Here is a 25,113-nt window from a genome sequence, read left to right as displayed (position 1 = left end):
TTGAAAAGCAGTGTAGATTGGATCTTGTTAGGAGAGAGATGGTGTATATTGGGGAAAAAACCAAATTGGCATTTATTCAAAAGAAAAAGAGACAGATTTTGGATGGAGCGTTTTGTTGTCAAATGAGAGTTGCGGAAGTTTCAGCAAGCGAAAGGAAGGAAATTTTTTAATGAGATGGTTGGTAGGAGTTTGTTTGTACTCTCGGGGTGAAATGGGTGTGCACAAGATGATGAAATAGACAACTTATGTGTTAAATTATATTGCAAGGTGGGTAGACTCTAAAATAGTTGGGGCTACTTATTGGGAAGAAACAAATGAGCAACATGGGAAGCATTAATGGTGGAGGTAGTTAAGAAAAGGTTAAGGAAAGGTCAAGTAATTATCTACGAGGAAGAGTCTAGTACTTCTAAAAACTATTTTGGTTTCAATCCCGATCTATTATCTTTCTTTTTTGCAAGGCTCCCCAAGTATCATATCTCTTCTTGGATCTATGTTTAAAATATATCTATTTTTTGTGTAGTGGAGAATGAGAGTTTGTGGTATAGGGTATCAAGGCATGGGAAAGGAAGAGGTTCAAACTGGTGAAAAAATATTTGGGAACTAGATGAGGAGAAATAGGGTGAGAAAAAGAGATGGTTTGGCGACTCTAAGAAAAGGGGTAGGGAATGAAGAGGAAAAAAAACTGCTTTTTGGAAGGATTTGTGGTTGGAGGGAAGGCTTTTGAAGGATAGATATGACATACTATTCTTAATAACTGAGAATGGAGATGCCTTTATAGCAAAGCTAGGGGATTGGGTAGATGGGAAGTGGGAATGGTCGATTGGTTTGGAGAAGAGTTTTTCCATTAGAGAGTCATTTATTCCAAGAGTCACTTAATAACTGGTAGAGCATCAGATGTTTCAACAAGACAAAGAAGACACGTGGAGGTGATACACAGTTCGAGCATACAATGCCTTGCATCATATCATAACAGGTGCTACCTACAACATCATAAAGAAGACATGTGGAAGTGGTGTAATATGAAGAATTGGGGAGATAAACAGTTTGAATAACTTACAATTTCTTGTATCATATCATAACAAATGCTACCAACATCAGGCTATGGAATTTTTTTTTGGAATAATGTGGTTCCAACCAAGGTCACTATGTTTGTTTGGAAAGCAATCAGAAACGTGATACCATCAAGAGAACATTTGTTTAAGAAAGGATTTTTTAGTCAAGAGGAAAACTTATATGTTGGATGCAAAAAAGAATTGAAAATTACTTCACATTTATTTTTTGAATGTGAGTGGTTTTCAAGAGTTTGACTTGTTTACGGTGGTTGGGTATTTTCTACGTTATTGAAGAATAATGAGGGAGCAGAAGGACTTTCAGGGGCTAGAAGTAGAGACGAAGAAGGTTGGGATGCTTTATGATTGGTAGGGATTTGGGCAATTTGGTTGGGAAGTAATAAAATGGTTTTTCAGCCGAAGGAGATACAGATTCAATATGTTTTGGAAGCATTGCAAGTTTCAACGTGGAAATGCCTTAGGTTCATAAGGAAGGAGCTTATATATTCTTTATCTTCATAGATTTTAAATTCGGTGGTGGTTTGTTTAAATGAGACGTTCCTTAACAAAATCATCAGGTGGAAAGGGAAGAACACAATATGTGTTATACGGTCGTAAAGAAATGTTAGTGGTAAGTTTTAGGTGTTGAGACACTATTTCATAAGTACTTAGTATGTAACAATGTATTTAAATGCTTACAAATTTGTAAGCACTTTTTAACACATTCAAACGTAAATAATTTTTTTTTTGTGCTTATACCATAAGCTCTTACACAATAAAAACATATTGAATAAGATCTTAATTAAACTATTTATCCAAACAAATCCTAAGAGTTTAACGGATATATATTATTAGTGTAAAAGAGTTTTTATATTGTCAACTAATTAAAAATTAGTTATGATGTAACTTTTATCAGTTATAAAAATAATAAAAATTATTATATATGTTAGTTTGTAATTAAATGATTTTGTTATGCTCAAAGATGAATAGTTATTTAACACGTACTATTTTCGTGAAAATTTCGAAATATAATTAATAACTTGAACTCTTGACAAAATAAATAAATAAATTAAATTAAATAATGATAAAGTCACGAATTACAAGAAAAACAATTACAATGAAAAATACCTTCACATTCAAAAGTAAAAATTTTAATTTATAGCATGAAAATAAACAATTTGTATCAAAAACTTAATTAAAGCTTACACTAGCATATTATATTGGTATAATAGAATATATCGTTATTACTATAAGTATTGGTAAGGAATCCAAGTGACTTCTAAGAACTAGAAATTAGCATACTAAGCATAGTATGTAAAGATAAATAAATTGGAACACACAGAAGAATATCAGCTACATGTATTTCCCAATTCCCAGCACTCACAAGAGAAGTTTCATACAAACAAACTAAAAAATCCTCCGCACCGCACTGTTACCTATCCTCAATATGTCAACAGCGGGAATGAAAAGATAGATTATACATTAATGTCTTTTAAAAATGGAAGGATCACGTCCTATCCTATAATACAATGCCTTATTCCAACATGCTAGCCCATTGCATACTTCTGAGTCCAGCTCCTAGCAGTTGTTTCATACTTGGACCTGTCTGTCTTGTACATATGAGCAATTTCAGGCACCAAGGGGTCATCTGGGTTTGGATCGGTCAATAGGGAGCAAATGGAGAGCAACACCTGAAATAGGAAACGGAAACCCTTCCCACCCATTTAAAAAACAGCAATATTCCAAGAGAAACAGTAACCATACATTGCAATGGGGGCCTCCCAATTTCCCATAGAAAAAGTTTCCCACCAATAACAACACATTAAGAAATGTTCCTTGCGTGATTTTTAATATTACTAGCCACAATTAGGAGTTTGAAGGTGCAAAAATTGCATGCAATTTAGATCATGGCACTGAAACCAATTTTTAAGAGGTATCTGCATATGTGATCCACTGGAATCTACATTATGGATCAAATAGAAGTATGCATGCGATCAACATTTCATGGTACAACATTACTATACTACAAGAATTGCATGCAACCCAGAGTATTAAATAGACCCAAGATATTTTTCATCGCATACTTATCCATCACTGGATTTTGTCATACCTCATCATCATATAACCATAAGTTAGTAACCTTCTGCTACATGATGCTAAAAAGTTAACTTATCGAATTAGCTACTAGTCATTTATATGTTCTTTGACTAATAGAAATATTTCCCTCAGCACTTATATGCATTGTTATTTGTTGCTGTATTACAAAAATTTCTTTGCAAAACAAGGGATGCCCAATGAAGATTAGTTAGCGTTAAAAAGTTTAGTACAGTCATAACCTTAGATATTGTCAATGCTGGGCTCCACTGCTCCTTTAAGATATCAAGACAAATACTACCATTGCTGTTGATATTTGGGTGGAAAACTTTAGTCCTAAATGCAACCTGCAAGAAAAAAGTAGACAGGCAGAAAAAGAAGGGGTAAAATTTTGAGCAAACTAGCTTTATGTGAATTGGAAGCCACGTCTAGTAAGTAGTAACAGTGTAACACAAAAGCAAGTCACCGGAAAAGCACACTTCATTTTCCAGGAAACAAAAGAGTGGTTAGCACCTACTTTATAAACAAATAATTCAGATCTGAATTCTGAAATGTCAAATAGAAAGAGCTAAATCATATTGCTGGACTAGAGAATTTATCGTTGTCTTTATAAGTAAAGTTAGAGTAAAGATACCAGCCCTCAGTGGCAGCAATCACAGTAAATTCATTTGCATACACCCCCACCCATGGTGAATTTGGATGAATAAAGTATCAGGTTTATGATTGTTGATGGAAAAATCAAATGGTTGAGATTTTTACAAAATACAAGCACATGAATAACAAATCATGAACACATAAGAATTAACTCTGTTTTCTCATCAACAGTTACTATAACTTACTAATTACACTTTACTCTCTAAAGTACACCCTATCATATAATGGCTTCTCTCGGCCAAGCAAGAATAGGCTCCTCTGTCGTATAGATCTTCCGAAACTACCAGCTCCTCAGTCATGTCCTCTAATACCTTTCACCCCAAGAGCTGTTGCAGCTTTGACCCCAAAAAATTGGCCTTGAAAGTTAACACCCCCCCCCCTTCTCACTATGCAAATCTCATAACAATATCCAGTACTCCTAGTTGTATTCTCCAAGTAATGACTTCAACGGCAGCTACTTCAAACTTAGCACCTTTACAGGTTATAATTGCAGCATTCATTATTTTGCTAGTTTTTAAATTTTTATTACCTCACTGTCAGATTTCGTTTTAAAGAGGTGGCTCCACCTTCTACAGGTAACTGCTAGAAACTTCAGCAAGAGAAAACAGCATATAAGCTGCTCCCCAAACAGGAAAATCAATATTTGTTTTCAGCCCAACCTAGCATGCCCATATTGTAAACTTCTAAGCAGAAAATAAAACTCAACTATAGAAAAACTAGAGCAGTTCACTACACATTAAATAATAGCATTTCCATTAGTAAATTATAAATAGTAACGACTCATTGACCTCCAAAACATGCCATCAGATTATGCTTTAGCAAACTCATCAATCGTCACCAAAATTCAACATATCACTAGCATAAACATCTCAGTCAAGGCATCATTGTTACAATATGGACAAGATTAACACTACATTGAAGGAAGTGTGCATAGGATGATTAAAAAAAAGCAAAATTTAATATCTTTGAAGATAAGAATCCATAAAATCTAATTAAAAAATTGTAGGAATAATCTGAAATTCAGGAAAAATAGAAATTTTAACAATATAAACAAAAAAAGTTGAGTATTCTCCAAGTATATATAATGAAGGCAGAATTGTTGAAATTGTATTGGGCAGGACTAGGCCAATACCTTGGGTGGCTTGAATGGATAATCCGGAGGAAAATGAATAGTAACTAGAAAAACACCCCCAGCATAAGGGCTATCAGGGGGACCCATTATAGTTGCTTGCCAATGAAACATATCTTCTGCTACGGGACCTATGAAATGTAATAATCATTAGAAAATAACAAACTTAACATTGATTTCAAATATAGTATCAAAAAATAATGTATAATGTGTAACAGACAAAAGAATGGAGTTTAAATAAAATATTCAAATATATACAGACTCAACTTATATCTGCTTGTTTAATGGATACATTCATGCAACTCAGATACACAATAAACATCTAGAAAGATAATAATATCAGCCAAATATAATCTTAAAGTAAGAGTTATCTTCCAATGGATTCTGCAACCAAAGACAGAGATAATCACAATAGTGTCTCTATCTTCAGTCCATGATAGTTGTTACAAATCCATAACACAGACTTAGAGAAAATCTCTAACAAAAGAAGGCAATAGAGACTAGAGAGATTCTAATTCCTAAACAGTCACAGCACTTTAAATGCAGGATTTCAACTTCAGTGGAAAGAACACAGAGGAATTAGTTTTTAAAAAATAAAGAAAATTGAGACAATTAGTAACAAAGTTACGAAACGGCAAACTTATGAATCGTTGGTTATCACTCTTAACCATGAAAAGCTTCTTCTGACTACCAGAAAAGTCTCACAAAACATCATATTGACGATAATCTTTTGAGGTCACAACCTGGGAGGTGAAGCTTACAACAAATATCTCATCGTACTTCCTCAAAGATTGAAAATTCATTACATTAACGTAGGTAAATCAGCATCTAGAAACACGTATAACAAAACCCAAACAAACCTACGAAACAAGGAGGGGGGGAAATACACAACAACCCAAATACGTGTAAATTCCAAAAACTCATAGATCGAGCAACATATGAAGCTTAATAAGGGTTTGGGATAGATACAGAGCAAAAAGGGGACAAAAAGAAGAGGAAAATTGTACCGGCACTGCAAGAGGTTGGAGGGTCTTTCTGTAGGTCCTTGAGCTCCTTCAGAATCCGCTTGGAGGCCATGGAAGAATATTCCCTTTCGATCTACGAGGGAAGAAAAGGGAGAATTGTACAGAGACAGAGAGAGAAAAGTTGCTCTTCAACGAAACGAAATGAAACGAACGAGGAAGAGAAAACCAAACCCAACTTGCAGAAATGACTATGTATGGAAAGAGACATTAATATACTCATACAATACAAATTTTAAATCACTATTTTTGTGTGCTTTTGCGTGTGTTTTTGAGTTTATCTCTATTGTTAGAGTAAATTGTTTTAATCTTTTTTTTTTTTCATTTTATACTACTTTAATCTTTTTATTTTAGTATATAAGTTAAGAAATATAATTAATATTAAAAATATTTATATTTTCTGATTTTATTTATTATTCTAACATTTCTTTTTCTTGACAACTGTAACAATAAAGGTGCAATCGAGAAAATAATAATTGACAATATTTTAAATTTATAAATAGAAATAAAAAATTATTTTATAACAACATATAAAAAAAATGAAGATGTACTTCTTACGCATTTTTTCTATTTTTAAAATAAACAAATATGTTTAAAGATCTTTTCCAATATCATCTAATAAAACACCATGTATGTATAATAAGTTTTAAAATTTTTATAAAAATTAATTTTAAAGTCATATCAATAATAATTTTAATTAATTAAAAATGTAAAAATATTTGCAAACGAATGTTTATTAAATTCTTTTAGGGGACATTTGTTACAAGATTTTTTTTAAGTCTTCTAAAAACAATAAAGTTGGAGTTGTAAATTTTTCATATCTGGTATACAATTTTAAAAAATATAGTCACAAGGAACATTGCATTGTTTCCAATTATTGCTTTTATCTCATATTTCTAACAAAATTGTCCTGAAAGTGATAATTGACTTTCTCATATTGGAAAAAAAATTAATGATGTGAAAGATCATAATACTCTCATTATCTCATTTAATACAATTATATAAAGTTTTAGAACATTTTTTTTACTGAATGTAACAAATAATTAAATTTAAGAATAAGAAATATTAATAAATATTATTAGTATACAAATTATATTTTTAAGAATATATTATTTTATTTTATTAATGTAGTAAACATTATACTTTTTATATACTCTTTAATTCTTTAAAAATTGACAACACATTAATTAATAAAAGCGTTCAGAAATATCATTGTTGCAATATTAAAAAAATATTTTAGTAAAAATTCTATAAAATAAAAAAAGCAAAGTAAAGAGAATGTAAAATTCCATAATGTTAAAGATAAATAAAAGAATATTAATAATCACACCAACGTATTTATAATTTTAAACTATAGAAAAACTATTTTAATAAGAAAACTTATCCAAACCTTTCAAAAATAACTTTCTATTATGTGAAAATTCACATCTAACTTTAAAAAGGTTTAAAACTACAATCGCCATCACTAGAACTCGTTTTGCCTTATCTACATTAAAATTTAAACCATAAGGAAGATTCCAAGTTTTGTCCTCTTTACCTATGATAGAAATGATCAATAATGACAACCAATATCATGCAAGAGAAATGCGAATTAGTTAAAGAATCGTTTTATTCATTTATCTAATTGTAAATATGATCATTGCCATGTGTGGTGGGTGGACGTATATATATGGCCTATTTTGCTTTTGCTTCAATTCAGTGGCTGTCTGATAGACTATTATGCTTTCTTTATACATCATGTGGTCGATGTTGGATATCGCTATCCCAACCAATTCTTGTTCTTCCACTCGATTTGTATCAAAAAGGCTATAAGTCAATATTTTAGTAAGTTGAGTGCTTATTTTTCTATTGGAAAAGTTAAGGAAGTGAAAAGAACAAAACTGCTCATTTAAAGAAACACAAGTTGCAATGCACTGATGTGCATGCGTGTGGTGTACGTGGAATTGTAGTTCAGATATCTATTGTGATTTGTGAGAACGGTGGAAGGGTCCAATCAGCGAAAACAACTAATAAGCTATGAACTAGTACTATGAAGGAAAAGGTAAACATTGATGATAAACATATGCATAGATTTACTTCAATCAAATCTGAAAGTGGCTTCCTTTTTTTATTTTATTTTTTTTATAATTCTAGCTTTTGAGATTCCACTCTAATTTCAGTTTCACGTTTTGAAAATTAGCCTCTGGAATCCAGTCCTCATCAACAAGAACTAGACAGGTTTACGATATTCAAAGTGTAATCAAAATGAATAACCGAGAACTATTCAAGGGCAAAGAGCCACTTAAAAGAAACGTAAATAAACAGCTTGTAAACCAGCATTTAAAAATATAAAATAAACAGCTTGTAAACGAAGAAAAGGTAGATAAACAACCAAAATGAAAGATTGAACATCAGAGAAAGAACGAATGAACATTTGATATTGTATTTATTAGAGAAATGTTGGAACTACATACGTTGTCTCTAGCATTTGATAATTATTCCTAATTGAGAGTGGATGCTTTGTAGGTTAATTTCGTGATTTCTCCAATCACGAACCTTTTGCTCAATTTACTATTATTGACAAAAATCCTAACAACTATATTATTACATGAAAACATGTGTCTAAATTGAGCTGTTATATATAAGTCTCAATTGCTTGTCGTTTCTCAATTTTTTTTATCAGCACTTGTAATCTCTAATAATTGCTTCATTGTTTGGATCTCTCAAGAAACTCCTATTAATTGTTTTGATTTGATTTCACTATCGCTCAAAGACTAATCATGATTTGTATCTTAAAGATTCGGCTTTCATGGAGTCCCTTGTTAGTCTTCTCTAATCTAGTTTGTGATTTGTTTAAACTTAAAAAAATTAAAATAAGTGTTTTTTAATATTTTTTAATAAGTAAATTATTATTAAAAATAAGAAAAAATTATTTAAAAAAACAATTTAAATAAATGCACTAATACAACATAAAGTTACTTATTTTATTAAAATAATAAATATATTTTTTTAACAAATAAATTTAACCAAATTGATCCTGAAGGCTAACAATCCATACTAAAATTATTAGAATTGCAAAAGTATTTCTTGCAAGGTAATATCAAATAATTGACAGCGTAAATTTCGTCAAGCATAAAAAAATAATACATAAACAAAAAAAAAAAACAAAGTAAATTTTGTAAATTATTCGAATACAGAAAAAAAAAATCTATTATGCACCACGCTGGTAGAATGCAATGTTTTCCGTGACAAGGAAATTAAACCCAAAATGCATTGTTACTTTACACTAAAATAATTAGAGACGAGGTAGCAGACCTAACATCTCTCTCTTCCTAACCGCTGAGCATTTCATTCACAAAGAAGCCTTGGCACTTAATTTCTCTTTTTACCATAGTTTACCTATGAGAATGATATGTTACACCTTAAAAAGCTACCACAACTTATATTTAATTTGCCATCGAATGAATAATTTCTTTACTTACTCCGTAGTCAATTTATATGGAAAAAAAAAAAAGGAAAAAGTTAGGGTGTGTTTAATTTGTATTTTTATTTTCTGTTTTCATTTTCTGTTTTCATTTTTTTTTAAAACTATTTTCATTTTAAAAAGATTAGAATTCTGAAAAGTTTGACTTCTTGTTTTCTGTTTTTATGAAATAAAAAATACTAAAAATTTATGATTTATTGATTTATTATTTTTTTATATTTTTAAATTTGTTTAAAATTACATTGTCACCACAAATTCATTTTACCCAAAATGAAATTTTCTGTTCTCAACTGCGAGAATTTATTGTTTTGATTGTTTATTGTTTTCATTTTCACTGAAAAATATATTCAGAAATCCAATCAAACACATTTTCTGTTTTCAGTAAAAATAAGAACAGAAAACAACTAAATCAAACATCCCCTTAGAGTTCATATGAGTAATCCAGGGTGTGCCTCATCACATTGTGGTTTTCTTCTTATTAAAAAGAGAAAGACAGAGAACATTTTCTCGAGTACTTACGATTCCTACGATCACCAGCCACATAAAAAACAATAAATATTTGATAAATACAACCTCACGTATTGGTCTTATGTGCATCCCACATCGCATTTGGGAGAACCAGCAGCAAGTTGATCTGCTGTAGAAGAGACTCTTTTCTTTTTTCTAAGCAAAGAATTTACATTTTCATTCTTCCTTTACTTTGTAAAGAGAAAAAAGAAGAATATAAAAATAATTTAGATACAAGCGCACAAAATCTTCACCTCGATCTAAATGGCGCGCAGTGGACATCAATCTGGCAGAACACATCCCCAACTCATCGTATTTTGATCCTGTGCTCCATCCAAAGCAAAGCAGTAACATCAATTATTAGAATAGTCAAATTAGTGACCAATATGCTCATCCTTCCAACAAGCGGAAACAAACACATATTATTAGGTCATCCAAGATCAGTGCCAACATACTACTACATTCCAATTAAATCCAAATGCCACATTCAAGGGCCCTACCCTATTGCCAATTAATGACATACGGCTAATGCAAGAAAAACGATAGTTGGTCATTAATTTGGATTTGCATTTTTCTTTTCCACAATTAATTATGCTGCAGGATTCATAACATAGCTTTATGTGTTGATATAAATCCACCCCACCTACTAAATTTTGAATTTTTGTGCATGATTCACTAAATTTTAAGTAGCGCACAGCTAATAAAATTAGAGAGTGGTGGGCCGGCTTGTGAAAGTGTTGAACATAACCAAAAAAGAAAAGCCAGTTCTTTCATTCTCCCTCAAATGATTCTTTTGTTTTTTTCTTATAAAAGCTAGCTAGGTAAGTCATGTTAATTATTGTACAAACACCAACCCTAACAATTCTCGTACGGTACATGGAAAAGTAAGTAAGAGATTAATTCTTCACGATACAGAGACTCAATCCAATTGAGAAATCAACATACTTGCATATAATATACACAAACGAGGATGAGACAAATTTCACCTCATAAAAATAAATTTATAGTATTAAATTAGACTCATAATTCACGTTCTAAGTATACTAATTAACATGCACATCAAATAAGACATGCAAAGGTGTGTGTATATAATAAGCATGCATTAATAGAAGTGAATAGTTTTTTTAATTGTTAGTTTGAAGGTATTGAACCCTCCAACTTTTATTTTTGAAGCATCCAACCCAACTCATGTTATATCTCCAAAAGTGAATTGTAGTATTAGTTAATTACCATTTGAGGAGAGTGATGGAGCAAAGGGGAGGGTCTCCTTTATCGAGTTGTCTCACGGTGGCATCTCCGCAGACGACAGTGACGGAGATGGAGGGTGAGTTCCAACCCTCCAAGCCAACACCGGTTTTGGTTCGAACCTCCACGGTGGGGACCAACGCTTTGCTCTCCACAGCGCTCTTAAGCCTTCTCCTCTGCTTCTCATTCAATGCCAGCTCCTTTACGCTCGTCTCCGCCTTCAGCTCGGTCACGCCCTTCTCCTTCACCGTGAACCCGGCCACCTTCGTGGACCCCAGATTCAGGTCCCCGTTCTCCGCCGAAACCGAGAAGCGGCTCTGGGAGAAATGCCACGACATCCTGCCGCTGCGGTTCTTGACCTCGACACGTGCGGCCGTGTCGGCAGCCAGGTAGGCCCCGTCGGCGGCATTGGTGACGTTAAGTTTGGGGACGCGGAAGGAGCCGAGGTGAAACTCAGGGAGGGAGGGGTCGTAGATGAGGTAGAAGAGAGCGGCGGCGATAACGAGCACAAGGAGGAGGATGAGGATGAGGATGCAGAAGGTACAGCAGCATATGCGGCAGAAGTTGCGACGCTTCCGTTTGGGCTGGAAGGAGGGGGGCAGCATGAGCTTTCGAGGAGGAGGTGGTGGCGGTTTGGAGTTGGGGTCCCGGTAACCGGGGGGTTTCTGTAAGATTGGTTTGGGTTGGGGCGCAGATTCTTCCATGCTGCGCTATTTGATTGTGGATTAGAAGTAATTGAGGAAATCAATTGTGTGATGTGATTATGTCATGAGAATGATGAGAGAGAAGGGAATATTGTTGGAGGGTTGAGAGAGAAAATGTCCAAAAATTGTAATTGATTTGAGGAAGTTAGTTTAGTGAATGAAAAGCTTAAGCTAAGGTTGTGGAGTAATAAGAGGCAGAGAATGAGCAGCGGAGAGAGAGAGAGAGATCCACGCGCCGCTTTTTGTTTGGTAACTAATAAGCAGTCACATGGCGGGATGGAAGCCTACCTATACACCACAACTCTTTCTGCAACTGTGCAACACCTAATCTTACAATTCAACATTTTTAATAACAATTAGCTAACATTTTTAATACAACAATTATATATGAGTTGTTTTAAATGTTTTGATATATGAGTTTAATTCCTATAAATAAATAAAAACATCAATATAAAATAAGATGAAAAGATGCTATAGAAAAGGACATTTATAAAATAAACAAAATAGTAAAATTTTAATTTGACGAGTATTAAAGTGACGAAAGCTTTTCATTTTAAAGTTAACGCATAAGTTTATTTATTTTCTTTTCTGTAACATTAAAAAGGAAAACATATTCTTTATAAAAAAAAAAGAATAATTATGATATTTCTTCTGTGTCTATTTAACCTTAAACCAGGACAAATCAATATCATTTGTAACCGAACCGGCGAGTCAGTAAGGTTCAATCCAATTTATGAGTTAAATGGTTAAAAAAACAGCGCATTTGAATTTACATAATCTTAATTAAACTCACTACCCCTCTGATAGTTTGGTAAAGGATAAATTAAAGAAAAGAGGAATGCTTAAAAAAATAAGTCAGAAATAAAAAGAAGTAAATGTATTTGGTAGAGAATAAACGAGAGAAGAAAAATAAAATAAAAATATGAGAGCATTAATGTTTTTTACTCTATTTATTTGCTATTTATTGTTTTCTTATTTACCTTAAACCAAACACTTTTAGTTTCACTTTATTTTTATATTTATTTTCATTCATTCGATCTACTTCTTAATTATTTTTTCCTATCAAATTAGGGGTTAACATAGGCCAAATTAAATTAGATTTATTCACCCCAACATGAAAATTTCACCTAATCATTTTTAAAAACTTAAATCCAACTCAATCAAAATCTAAAGACAAAACCGATTTGACCCAACTTCTCCACACAATAAATTAATTATCTATAGTTAAATTGTAGAATAAAAAAGTATAAATTTAAGTTAAGGTATATCTTAAAATGAACAGATATTATGTTATACAAAATATTAACTATAAAAGCTTTAATATTAAATATTATTATAAATTATGCAAAAAGAAACTTATACTTTTTAATTAAGAGAATATTAAAATACAAAACTGGTTTGAGACGGTCCAAAATACAACCGAAATTCATCCTAAAAAATGACCAGATGTATTTTCAAAACTCGAACCGATTCAAATTAATCCAAAGTCGGGCCGGGTTGGGCACCCCTATATCAAATGAACAGTTAGCAGTTAACCTCCAAGCTGAGACGGTTCAAACCCGGTCCAGTTACAAAAAAATAAATAAAATTTAAACGTAGAGCTTGGAACCCTGCGGTGTCGTCCCCGCCAGTGCCGCGCACACAGCATCAGTGAGGTACCTCTCTTTCTCTGTTCAAACACTCTCATTTATCTATTTAACTCCTCAACTTTGCTATGCCAGCTCGTCTAATTAAATAAACTGAACGTTTACAATTACAACCCAGAATTTGGCTTCAAACATTTGAATTTCTTGCTAATCAATTATATCATATCATTCTCTCAATCAAACTTATCAACCTTCTTCATTCAGCCATCAAAATTGTTATTATAATTTAGTTTATTAAAGATGCAACACTGTCTTTATGATATGTAATTGACACAATTTTGTCTTAAGTAACTCTTAACTAAAACCTGCTGGTTCTCCTTTAGAAATTTGTTGAAATGCAGGGAGTACTAATATAATAAGCATAATCTGCCGCTATGAGTTTTCTTCCTGGATCTCTTCACATTAAGTGCAAATTTTAAATCTTTAACAAAGAAGTGACTCATTTGTGCGTAGCTTATTTCTTTCTCCTTTTTTTCCCAATCTTGAATTGTGATTTGTGTTGTTTGCTAATTTCTAGTATTGATTCTGTTATATGGTGTACCTAACCCCCCTCCTGGAGGGCAAAGACTTGTTGTTTGTCGTTGTGTGATTGTGATATTTGGTTAAAGTTCAAATTGCTTCATTGTTATTTTCCCGCTACTCTTTCCAAAGGAAGTGGAGTTGTTTCTTTCTGTTTCCAATGGCGTGCTGTTATTTACACAAATTTCTCTCCCCACTCCTCTTAATGTTCTCTATGAACCACTTGCTAACTACTGGAGCCAACACAAACTCCTAAATGGCTCAGATTCTGCAAAATCCCAACATTGTTTGTCAATAATTTTTTGTTTAGAAGATTTGATGCTTATCTTTTTTGCCTTGAAGCCAAGAACATGAAGTAACGCGACAACATCAGCTGCTTGTAATCACCTTTCTGCTTTTCTTTCTCATCCTTGTCTCTCCTGGCTCTTGCTGGCATAGATTGACTTGAGAATGGAATACGTCAGCCCAGAAGGACTTCGCTTGGATGGTCGCCGACCAATGGAGGTACTGCTATTTTTCCTGGCCTCTTTTCTCCTTTTTTTCTTCATTTAATTTCCATTCTAATTTAAAAGTTTCATTAAATCTGTCAAAAACACTAATAAAGCATAAGAAATGCTGAAAATAATAAATAATAAAGTACTGCTTAAATTGCAGTAGCTTTATCTTAATTAATAATTAGTATGTATAGATCTGTAGATAGTACTGCATATGGGATTCTGGGTTTCAACATGTAGTTGGACCGCAGGCAATGGAATTGTGTAAGGTTGCGTTGAACTTGAAAAATGTGTTGCAAGTACACCAAGGAAACATTGGGAATCAAAATAACTGGGTGGAGAATTAATGCAAAGAGATTAGTAACAATAATCAACAAGGTTGGACTCACAGCAAGCAGACAAGAGTTCTGATAAATATTATAACCTTGAGAAGTATCAATTCAAAGCCAAAAACTTTCTACTTTACCAAATGATAGAAGTAAGACAATGGAGGGACAAAAAATAGCTTAACATTTTATATACTTCAATCAGTTCAATGAAAGCAAAATTATATAGCTGTTAGCCTGTTAGTATTTAAATGATTCTATGTCAATACACCATGGCAACAACTAACAAAGATCAAAAGCAAAGATATGAAACAACTCCATGGAGTTTTAGTCCATACTGCTAAAAATGAACATATGTCTGTTTCTCCTGGAGTACAAGACTTGAATTGGTACAGATGTAGCTTTACTAGAGATTGAAAATAGCATTCTGCAAATAGATTCACTTAGTTCACCTACAACTATGATTGATCAACGCCATTATCTTTGGAGTACTTTAGTATACTATTTTCCAATAAATTTCTTAAAGACCCCAAAATATAATGTTATATGTTATAACTCCAGATCTGCACCACTTTAAATATCTGATTTGCTGACACAGCATAATTTTGAAGATGATATCTTGGTTTGTGTCTTTTTGATTTAGTGGTTCTCTGATTTGAACCATAAAAAAGGAGATAATCCATGGACCAGGCCCCACGCTAAGGATTTCCAACCTACTTATTTAGTGGTTTATATGGGTTAGGGCTAGATGGCCCCATCAGAAAGGGTCCGAATGTAGGGTTTTGGGTCTGGCTCTGGCTCATGGATTTTAGTCCTATTTGATAGCTCTGTGTTTCATACATGATTTTGGGATTTGAATATTCTAAAATGAGGGAATGCATTTTAGAGGATAAAATACATGTATCACAAAGTATGAAGTTGTTAAAATCTCAACAGCTATCACTGCACTTTATCCTCTAAAGTGCACTTCCTTCCTTCACTTTAGAGGAACTAAATCTATGATTTTGTGTTTCTTGCTCTCATGATCTTTTGCCCTTTCCGTTTTCTCCCTGCCTTATGGTATATTCTAGATGCGACAAATTCGTGCAGAGATTGGTGCTGTATCCAAAGCAGATGGGTAAATGAATTTTTGCTTTTTTAAAATTTTTAGCTGTGATTTCATTCAAAGCATTTGACCATAAAGTGTTTTTTTTTCATTTTGAAACCAGTTCTGCCATTTTTGAGATGGGTAATACCAAAGTTATTGCTGCTGTTTATGGCCCCAGAGAGGTACTGTTTAGTTATTTACCTTGCTTATGGATAGTTATCTATGTAATTTGAAGATGGGTAAAAAAACTTTTGGGTGTTAATCAGCTTAAATGTTTAAAAAATCTTTGAATTTGCATTTGAGCTATAGATAATTTGTTGTTTTTCTTTGGTAACTTCTATGCTTTTCAGGTGCAAAATAGGAGCCAGCAAATAAGTAGCCATGCCCTGGTAGATTTTTTCTTTTAAATTATAATACATTGAGTGTTTTTTTAGTGTATTTATATGCATTGTAATGATAACTTAATTGCTGTTTATCTGCTTCTGTATCTGTAGGTTCGGTGTGAGTACTGCATGGCTAATTTTAGCACTGGAGATCGCATGAGGAAATCTAAGGGTGACAGGTTGTACTTATTTACTTGTTTAACTTCCTAATCTTTTTGCTTGATTTTTGATATATTCGTACTTATTGAAATGGTATTGGAGTATGGACTAGTAATAGGATGAGAGTGAGTGTTGCATTAATAGAATCAATCTCAAGAATATCTTGTAATTGTGAATCGGACTTCATCTTTTTACCCAAGTAGGAATTAAGCTGCAAATATGGTGATTGTGTGTGTAGACTTTTAGACTGTAACTTTTGAATTTTGATTATTAATTGTGAACATTTTTTTTATTGTTTTTTTCTCTTAAGCATTGATGACTACATCAGTAGTCTAAATGCTCCGAGTGGGTTATGTATCATAGAGCAGTGAAAAGTAAAATCATAAGCACCATTTATGACCTCCCCTCATTTTCTATCTTTTCTTCGAGCTTTAACTTTTATGAGTCAGTCATCTTTTGCCAAAATTTGTATGTAGTTTTGAATGGCTTAGCCATCAGTGTTTATAGACATAAATTTTATTTTTCCAGAGTTTTAATTTGGTTCTCATTGTGAGGTTCTCTTACACAAGGATAATGGGATGACCTCTTGTTTTTCACTACTTTAGTTTATTGAAGTTTTCTCATGCTACAGGAGATCAACTGAAATTTCTCTGGTTATCCGGCAAACCATGGAAGCATGTATACTGACACATTTATTGCCTCGTTCCCAGGTTTTATTACACATTCTGAACTTATTTTGTACAGATGTAAATTTATTTTTTTAATTTCTAATGATTTAGTTATTAAATTTGTAGATAGATATTTATGTCCAAGTTCTCCAAGCAGATGGAGGTAACTAAGACCTGATAATGGGATCTTGCGATCATCTTCTCCTCCAATTGTCATTTTATTTTCTCTCTCTTCTACTCTTTTAATATGTCCCCGTTAAATTTTGGCAATGTTAAAACATGTCTTTGTACTTTTGTATAACCTCTGTTCTTGGCATGCCTTTGGCAGGAACTAGATCTGCTTGTATAAATGCTGCTACTTTAGCCCTTGCCGATGCTGGGATCCCTATGCGTGATCTTGTAACTTCCTGTAGTGCTGGATACCTTAATAGCACCCCTCTGCTTGGTATCTGTTTTTGCTTGAAATTTTGACTGGCTAAATGCGGGGGGGGGGGGGGGGGGGGGGGGTCTTTTATTTCAGTAAACTTCTGATACTCAACATATCGTAATTATTAAAAGTTGCTGAATGAATATGAACAGATTTGAACTATGTAGAAGACAGTGCTGGAGGGCCTGATGTAACTCTTGGAATTCTGCCGAAGCTGGATAAAGTGACACTTCTTCAGGTTAATTTTTGTGTCTTATTTTCTCCGTACTTCCTTTGAGAATGAGAACCTTGAAAATTTTAATAAGAAATTAACCACTGTATCATTATTATGAAAAGCATGGAATTCGAACTTCAGGTTATTTCTTTCAAATTTTCTCTAGTATTCACTGACTGCCTTATTCCTTAAATTAGAATGGAAAAGCTCCTAGTTTAATTCTATTTGCACTAATTTCTTTTGATACTCGCTGTAGATGGATTCTAAACTACCAATTGACATTTTGGAAAATGTTATGCAACTGGCAATTGAAGGCTGCAAAGCAATAGCAAACTATATTCGAGAAGTAAGAATCTGTCGTCACTCTTGTGATTATACTAAGAGAAGTCAAAACATGGTTTACATTCATTTCATAGATTAATTCCTGATTTTTTGTCGGTTGGCAGATTTTACTGGCAAACACAAAGCAACTTGAGTATCGAAGAGGTGTATAGTTTTATAGCAGAAGTAATGTTTCCTATTTGCTTCCAGTTTATGCTCGCGCATGATTATGATTGCCAATGCTCTCTGGTTTTTCCAGATTTGTAGGTTCATTCTTTCAGCATTTTTGCGTTTTCATTTTTTATGAGAATTCTCCTGTATTTACTTGTTTCTCATTTGTAGAGAGGTGACGGTAGCATTTGTTTCTCATTTCTACCAACCTAGTGCATTGTTTGAATTTTAGTTGAGAATTCAAAAGTAATTTTACACTGAGTAACATTTTCTTCCTTTATTTTATGCATTAGAATTCACAAATGTGCATTGAAATTCACAAAAGTGTTTTTCTAACTTTAATTCAAACAAACACAGCCTTACCGTGTCAACTGAAGTAACAAATTTATGAATTATTTTGGGACCATGTTGGTCGTTTAGCAAATCCCCTAAAATTAGAAGGCAATGTGGAGTGGAACTAGTGATCTGAAACTTTTAATAGTTAGAACCAAAATCATTCAAGAGGTTGGTTGAGTGCGTACATGGTCGTTGCATCCTCTCGGACAACAAAGCAATGGCATCCTCTTTGTCTAATCAGCATCAACAACTAACATGTTTAATGTCCTTAATTGCCTTTTTGTTTGGTGATAAAGAAAAAAGAAAGCTTGTTATTTAGTGGTTGTATTGCAGTTAAGTCTCAACAAAGCTAGTTAAACTGAGAGATAATAATAAAATAATCTACCATACTTTTTCTCGAATTTTCCTGTGTCTAATAACTAACAATTGACTTTGGTTTTTATATAACTTAATGTGATTTAAATTAAAATTGAAAATTTGGGAATAATTTCAAAACGCGTTCCTGATTACCGATTAGTTTGGGATCGATTGTAGTTTCATTAAGTCAATCATTTATAACCTAAAGTTGCCAATAATCATTGCTAAAGAAAAGGCTATTTTTCACAATCAATTCCAAAACGTTTTTTTCATTTTAAATGAGTATGATACATTTGAATGTTGATGTTTAAAAAAACATCATTCATTACATCGCATATATTCTTTTTACTAAAAAAAAGATTCAGTATTTGAAAAATCAAATTATATAGTCTAAGTTTGTTAATTTTTACTGAGAATGTTTAATTTCACAAATAAAATTAACCTGAATGTTGATAATGAAGAAAATTTAGGATTGCTTTTATGATAATAGAAAATATTTTGAAGCATAAGCTCTTTATTGTTATACGAAATTATTTTATGAATACCTTTACTTCCTGAAAAATATTAGGCTTAATTATACTAAATATTTATAAAAAAGTTACAAAATAAGTTTGAAATTATAGGAATTATGGATGCATAACGATATAATAAGAATATGAATGAATACGTAATTTTACCTTGTTAAAAGAAACCACTAGTAAATAATTATAAAAGTAACAATTATAAGAGTGTAGATGAATATGTTTTATTCGTCTGAAATATTACATAAAGCTAAACTCTAATAATGAAGATCAATAAGTGGTTCATTTTTGAGTAATAGTAAATTTAATTATCTTCAATAAAGTCTTAGAGTTTGAACTTTGTAAACGAAAAAATATAAGAAAAAGAGAAATTTTATTAAAAATGATTAATCAGATTTTTTAATAAAAATTAATTGCTAACAAATTTTTAGATACTCCGCTTAAACGTCATATTAAAAAGAAAAAATCTAATAAAGGAGAGTGTAGATCAACAAATGAAGATGTTGTTTTTTATAAGTACACAGAATCTCTCATCTCTTACCAACTTCAACCTTTTAATGCCTATTCCCCCGCACATCCGGTCCACAACAAAGCACGAGAAATGCAAAATGTTTTCTGACGAGCCTCTTTTGACCGGCTTCATTGAATAAAAACAAAAGTTCAATTAGATCACAGTCAATAAGATTATTGACTATTACATAATGATTTTAAAAATCATATTTAAAGTATTTTCTAATTAATTGATTATACAGGTTTTGTGGTGATAGATATCTAAAAGAATCATGTGAAACTTGGTTAAATTATTCAAGTATCATTATATAATTATAAAATACAGAGTCGGTTTATTCTCTCATGAAAGGTGGATCATCATGTTCCAAATTAACCTTTCAAGCACCATACCTACCCACCCAATCAATATTAGTAAATTGCAACAAGAAAGTTTAAATTAGGCATTACGTGGAACATCATAAAATCCATCCAGGGAAGAAACTTGACATCTACACAACAAATCTAACGCTTCAAGGAGAGAGTCCATAGCAGAACCGAACCAGCTAACTAATAACCGGGTAACATTTGATAGCCATTCTCACAAAAAACATAGGCCACTCTAAAACACTCTTTCTAGCCTAAAGATCACACAACAGAAAAACCGGATACTCCTAAGGAGGAGCACTATTTCTACAACTTAATGCTACATTGCAGGATGTAGCATAAACTCTCTGACCGATTTTGTACAATTCCTCAAAGATCACTTCTGTCCAGACCTAGATGGTCGCTGCAAAAACTTGACGGCACAATCGAGAGCTGCAGCCGCCCAGTCCATTCCTCGCCCGGCTTCAAGTTCACAGGTTTCTCTATTACTGCCCCATCAACACAAAGCATTTGTTTATACTCCTCATCACCAAAGTCTGACATTGATTTTGATTTCTTCTCCCATGGATTCCACACAGCTGCACAAATCATACAAGTACAGATGAACTGCAATTAAATCTTCTATAGCAATTACAAAATTAGTGTTGCTGATTGCAGGAACTAGACAGATATAGTGCAAACTTCCTTTTGTCATATGTTCTGAACAACTTTTACTAGCTTACCAACATCAGGGAGACCATCCTTCCTTATAACAAATGTTCGTTTCCTCTCATGATCTAGCACCGCAATTATGTTTGGAGAGCTAAGATACACTCGATCCACCTGCCAGGAAGGAAGGATGAATTTTGAAAAACTCTTTATTCATACCCTTCATTATTACAAAACCTAAAGACTTTAGTGAATTTGATATGATTGACAAAACTGCATAGGCTAGTATTATGGTGCTATAGTTACCACAACTTGAAGCAAAAGCTTATAATTGCATCACGGAACTATCAATATCTACATGTTGTAAACATTAATATAACCTGGAGAGATTTACCTCAGATTCAAATGTTATTGCATCTCCTTGTTCTGTAAACCGTTCCTTTTGGAAAAGGTTGTCTAGGTAATCCAGTGTCTCCAGACCTTCAATCCTTATCTCACTATCATTGTTAATGTGAGTATTAATTAGCAAACTCAAAATGAAATTCCTTGTTCTAAAACAACCAAAAGAGGGATAGTTCAAATACTAAAAAACATGTAAATAAATTATCCTAATAGGTAACAAGCATTGCAAACAGTAGCTTTCTTCAAATGGTTACAAATTCTATACTGTCTGTAAAAACTTTGGACTTTCATCACGACATATCACTTGTTTCATGTTTCACTACAACTGACTTGAATAGATCTTATAGTTCCTGTACTAACAGTATTCAGAGAACAATCCACCTAATATATCAGTTATCAATGCTACTTTCAAATGAATAGAGCATATATTATTGGTCTTTAGTAGATTCTAAAGAAGAGAAACAGTCCTCTCTGGCCTGATTAAATGTTAAAATCCCACAATTTTAAATTCTTCAGCTAACAATTCGCTTAATGTATATAATACATGCAGAAAATACTTGTTTCAGAACAATAAACCAAGTATTTGTCTCCATTAAATCTTGAATAAGGAAGAATCATCACTGCTAAATAAAACTCTAATTAAGTGTTCCAGAAGTCAATTTACAGTGTAAAAGAAAAATGAGGGTTGGACATCATTCCACACCCTCAGAAAAGGGAATGAAGGACAAGTACAAGAATTATTCATACCTTATGTCAGAGACCAATAAGTATGTGTGATATGCAAATGAGAAACTAAATGGCTTGCCATTTATATTCCTGACTCTAGATATCAAAGTCAGGTCCCCATCTGTTGTAAGAGACACCCGAAGATGGAATTCAAAACTGGTACAATTAAGCAATCATTAGCTCACTATTGCTTGAAATTTACTTCCGAACACAGGAGAAAGTAATATCAAGTGCATGTCAGCTAAAAACTATCAAATGCGGGGAGAGCGAATATCCTTGTGATACTATCACATAATTCTAACAGCCTAAGTGAATCATAATCCATGAGCTGCGGTTTTGTGGCATTCAAGTTCATACCTATATGGCCAGCACTTCATATCTTCTTCAGATGATTTTAATACCAGATCAATGAAGGATTTCCCACTAGAATCATTTGCAGGTAGAGGAGGAGGATTATCATCAATTGCCCACATTCTATTTCTCACAAAACCATGCAGTTCCAGCGATCCACAGTTTCCGAACTGTAAAACAAATTCAGCTTAAGATATGGGAGTTGTATATGTTACAATTTATTGAAAATGAACATTCAAAGTAGTAAGTTTACCTGTGGAAAACATATAGGAATTCCTCCTCGTATTGCTTTTGGAGCCTTGAAAATTGCCTACAATCAATTGAAAATGAGACAAGAGTAAGTTATGACTACTTGCCTCTTTACAAAGTAAAACTGATTAAAGATGTATATTTCTACAAAATCATCATCTGTGAACCAAGGTACTAAAAAGGCAGCCACTCTTATTATTATAAATCAACATCATCAGTTAGCAAGTTGGAAATCCCATCAAAGTTTTCATTGAACCAGTATTCAACTCAAGTGGTTCAAAAGGATAAAAGCACTACATATCTGCAAACTATTAGTAAAATGAGTAAAATTATTCACACCCTCCCCATAAAAATAACAAAGTGCAATATTAATCAATGCACCCTTTTTTCCCTATTTTTCTCTTGCATTGATATGATTGATGAACAACATAGAATACTATGATTCGTCAATATCCAAACTCTTTGAATTTATTGATTATCTGGACCAATGCCCTTCACATACTACCTGCAATATAATGCAGTTTAGCCGAAAAATGATGTTTAATCAAAATTGAAAGACATACCTTGCTGCTTGTGAAAAGAAGTTCTTCCCCATGCTCATTCCGCCACGAAGTGACCTGCGCCCCATGTAAGCTTACCTAATTTTAAGAACCATGTTTTCCTTATCATGGAGTGACATTGAATGTTTTAAAAAAAATTCAAAATCATAACTTCATCAAATGTTAAAACTGATACAAATACTGCAATCAACAAACTCTCACCTGTGCCGAAGCACCCCTTGGAGTCCGAAGCACAATTTGATGAATTCCATTCCAGTCCTTTGTAATTTCAGTTGCTGCTCTATAGTCCCACACAGCTGCAGAATGCCCCATTCAAATTAGTGTAGATCCTCTACTTCCCCAGCAAACCCTTATAGGCTTCCCAAATTTGGTACATGCCAATGCCAGAGGATAGAAGGGGGATCCAGCTCACACCTATATTGTAACAAACAAGTGAATTAGCCTTATCGGTTAAAGCCAAAATGCCAACTAGCCAATTTAACCAACAAAATCTCTCCTCACTGGTGTGATTCAGATCTAGGGAACTGTAAACCTCTTTGTAAAACAATTAGGGTTGTATGAGAAAATTCCATTAAAACCCCACAAAGCCAAGAGCAGAAACGTTACACTTTAAACATTTGGCAATTGCATACCAATCTACCTGGCACACATCTAAGCATGTCCTTGAAACTCGTCAGATTTACAACAGAAAAAGACAATAAATACTGAACAAACTCGGACAGATTCAAAAGCTCTCTATAATTAGAATTAAATAAAACCGATATATATATATATATATAACAACAGTAAAAAAAAATCTTTAATATAAGCAAAAAAAACAACAATAATATCTTCAGGAAAATGCAACTCGTGGAAGAAAAACCAAATACTAAAATGAAATCCCATTAACCAAGCACTAGTAAGTGTGCTTACTTACTTGAACAATCCTGAATTAGGAATTCCAAGTCTAAATCGACACCAGGTCTTGGATGCAAAGAGAAGCAGCAGAATAATGCATGACCTCTGTGAAATGAGTTCAGAAATTCACACATCCAATGACACGAGGCAGTACCTGTTGATCAAGTGCAGAGATACATACATGACAAAGAAGAAGAAGAAGCGTTCAAAAAGTTTAAAGGCACCCTTTTCTTAGAAGTATTCATTCAAGACCAGACTTGCAATCGAATCAAGAAAAGTTTAAAACTTTCAACCACCCCAAGATTTGAAAAAGAAAAACTACAGAAAATGGTAGGTAGCAATGTTGTGGGAAGGTGGAATAAATAAAAATTTTACACAAGCATAAGATAAGGAGCAAAAACCGGTCTTGTAAATTCTCTGTCTGTTGGCTGCTGAAGAGATCTAATTCTAGGACGTGGAGATACGAGAAGTACATGTACACATGTACAAACCGTCAAAAAGATTTGAACATTTTTTAATGTTAAGAAGATTATAATTATAATTTTGTGTACAAGATTTAAAAGAGAGAGTAAAATATACACCATTCCAGAGTAGGGTTGAAAGCTACTTTTTTTCTTTGGATTGTGGTGGAGAGAGATTCAACAGTCACACAAACAAAACAACACAACACAAGCGAGGGTGATGAATCAATCTCAATCTCAAGATGAAAGTGAAAGTAAAACTGTTGTCTTCAACACACACGACACAGCTATCACATCACTTGAGAATATGTTAAGAGGAAGGTTATATGAATCATTATTAATTTTAAACATCATATTCATATTTTTATTTTTTTTCTATTTGGCATTATAAATTTTGTTATATTTATAATTTTTTCTTTTTAGTGTTAAATAAGTTTTTAGGCGTTTACT

General features: G+C 32.9%; 4 protein-coding genes across 6 annotated transcripts; 1 reads left to right on the top strand and 3 right to left on the bottom strand.

Annotated features, from left to right (window-relative positions):
• Positions 1–2,336: 2,336 nt before the first annotated feature.
• LOC114400136 (ubiquitin-conjugating enzyme E2-17 kDa-like) lies at positions 2,337–6,164 on the bottom strand. The gene is made up of 4 exons (XM_028362435.1): positions 5,934–6,164; positions 4,930–5,057; positions 3,386–3,490; positions 2,337–2,740 (listed from the first exon to the last, which is right to left on the bottom strand). The coding sequence occupies exons 1-4, from the start codon at positions 6,001–6,003 to the stop codon at positions 2,597–2,599; spliced, it is 447 nt and encodes a 148-aa protein (XP_028218236.1). The 5' UTR covers positions 6,004–6,164; the 3' UTR covers positions 2,337–2,596.
• Positions 6,165–9,844: 3,680 nt separating this feature from the next.
• LOC114398404 (NDR1/HIN1-like protein 13) lies at positions 9,845–12,186 on the bottom strand. Its single transcript, XM_028360591.1, has 2 exons — positions 11,149–12,186; positions 9,845–10,241 (listed from the first exon to the last, which is right to left on the bottom strand). The coding sequence occupies exons 1-2, from the start codon at positions 11,865–11,867 to the stop codon at positions 10,226–10,228; spliced, it is 735 nt and encodes a 244-aa protein (XP_028216392.1). The 5' UTR covers positions 11,868–12,186; the 3' UTR covers positions 9,845–10,225.
• A 1,191-nt stretch (positions 12,187–13,377) lies between these two features.
• On the top strand, positions 13,378–18,562 carry LOC114399407 (exosome complex component RRP41 homolog). Its single transcript, XM_028361589.1, has 12 exons — positions 13,378–13,522; positions 14,375–14,536; positions 15,923–15,969; positions 16,061–16,121; positions 16,290–16,328; positions 16,434–16,501; positions 17,113–17,191; positions 17,276–17,312; positions 17,478–17,594; positions 17,729–17,814; positions 18,047–18,136; positions 18,237–18,562. The coding sequence occupies exons 2-12, from the start codon at positions 14,483–14,485 to the stop codon at positions 18,282–18,284; spliced, it is 726 nt and encodes a 241-aa protein (XP_028217390.1). The 5' UTR covers positions 13,378–13,522; positions 14,375–14,482; the 3' UTR covers positions 18,285–18,562.
• A 1,729-nt stretch (positions 18,563–20,291) lies between these two features.
• LOC114400530 (putative glucose-6-phosphate 1-epimerase) lies at positions 20,292–24,889 on the bottom strand. Of its 3 annotated transcripts, none has more exons than XM_028363018.1 (10): positions 24,784–24,889; positions 24,222–24,356; positions 23,507–23,719; positions 23,309–23,383; positions 22,750–22,806; positions 22,503–22,666; positions 22,167–22,301; positions 21,412–21,514; positions 21,092–21,191; positions 20,292–20,947 (listed from the first exon to the last, which is right to left on the bottom strand). In XM_028363018.1, exons 3-10 carry the CDS (start codon positions 23,615–23,617, stop codon positions 20,739–20,741), a joined length of 954 nt encoding a protein of 317 aa, XP_028218819.1. In that variant the 5' UTR covers positions 23,618–23,719; positions 24,222–24,356; positions 24,784–24,889; the 3' UTR covers positions 20,292–20,738. The 3 variants fall into 3 exon arrangements, with proteins under 3 accessions (XP_028218819.1, XP_028218817.1, XP_028218818.1); XM_028363016.1 differs by lacking the exon at positions 24,784–24,889 and adding an exon at positions 24,578–24,746; XM_028363017.1 differs by lacking the exon at positions 24,784–24,889 and adding an exon at positions 24,604–24,726.
• Positions 24,890–25,113: the final 224 nt, after the last annotated feature.

This window comes from Glycine soja, chromosome 19, assembly GCF_004193775.1.
Source record: "Glycine soja cultivar W05 chromosome 19, ASM419377v2, whole genome shotgun sequence".
In the NCBI taxonomy this organism is placed as follows: domain Eukaryota; kingdom Viridiplantae; phylum Streptophyta; class Magnoliopsida; order Fabales; family Fabaceae; genus Glycine; species Glycine soja.
Note: the sequence above shows the minus strand (reverse complement) of the source record. Positions and strands in the feature narration are given on the sequence as shown.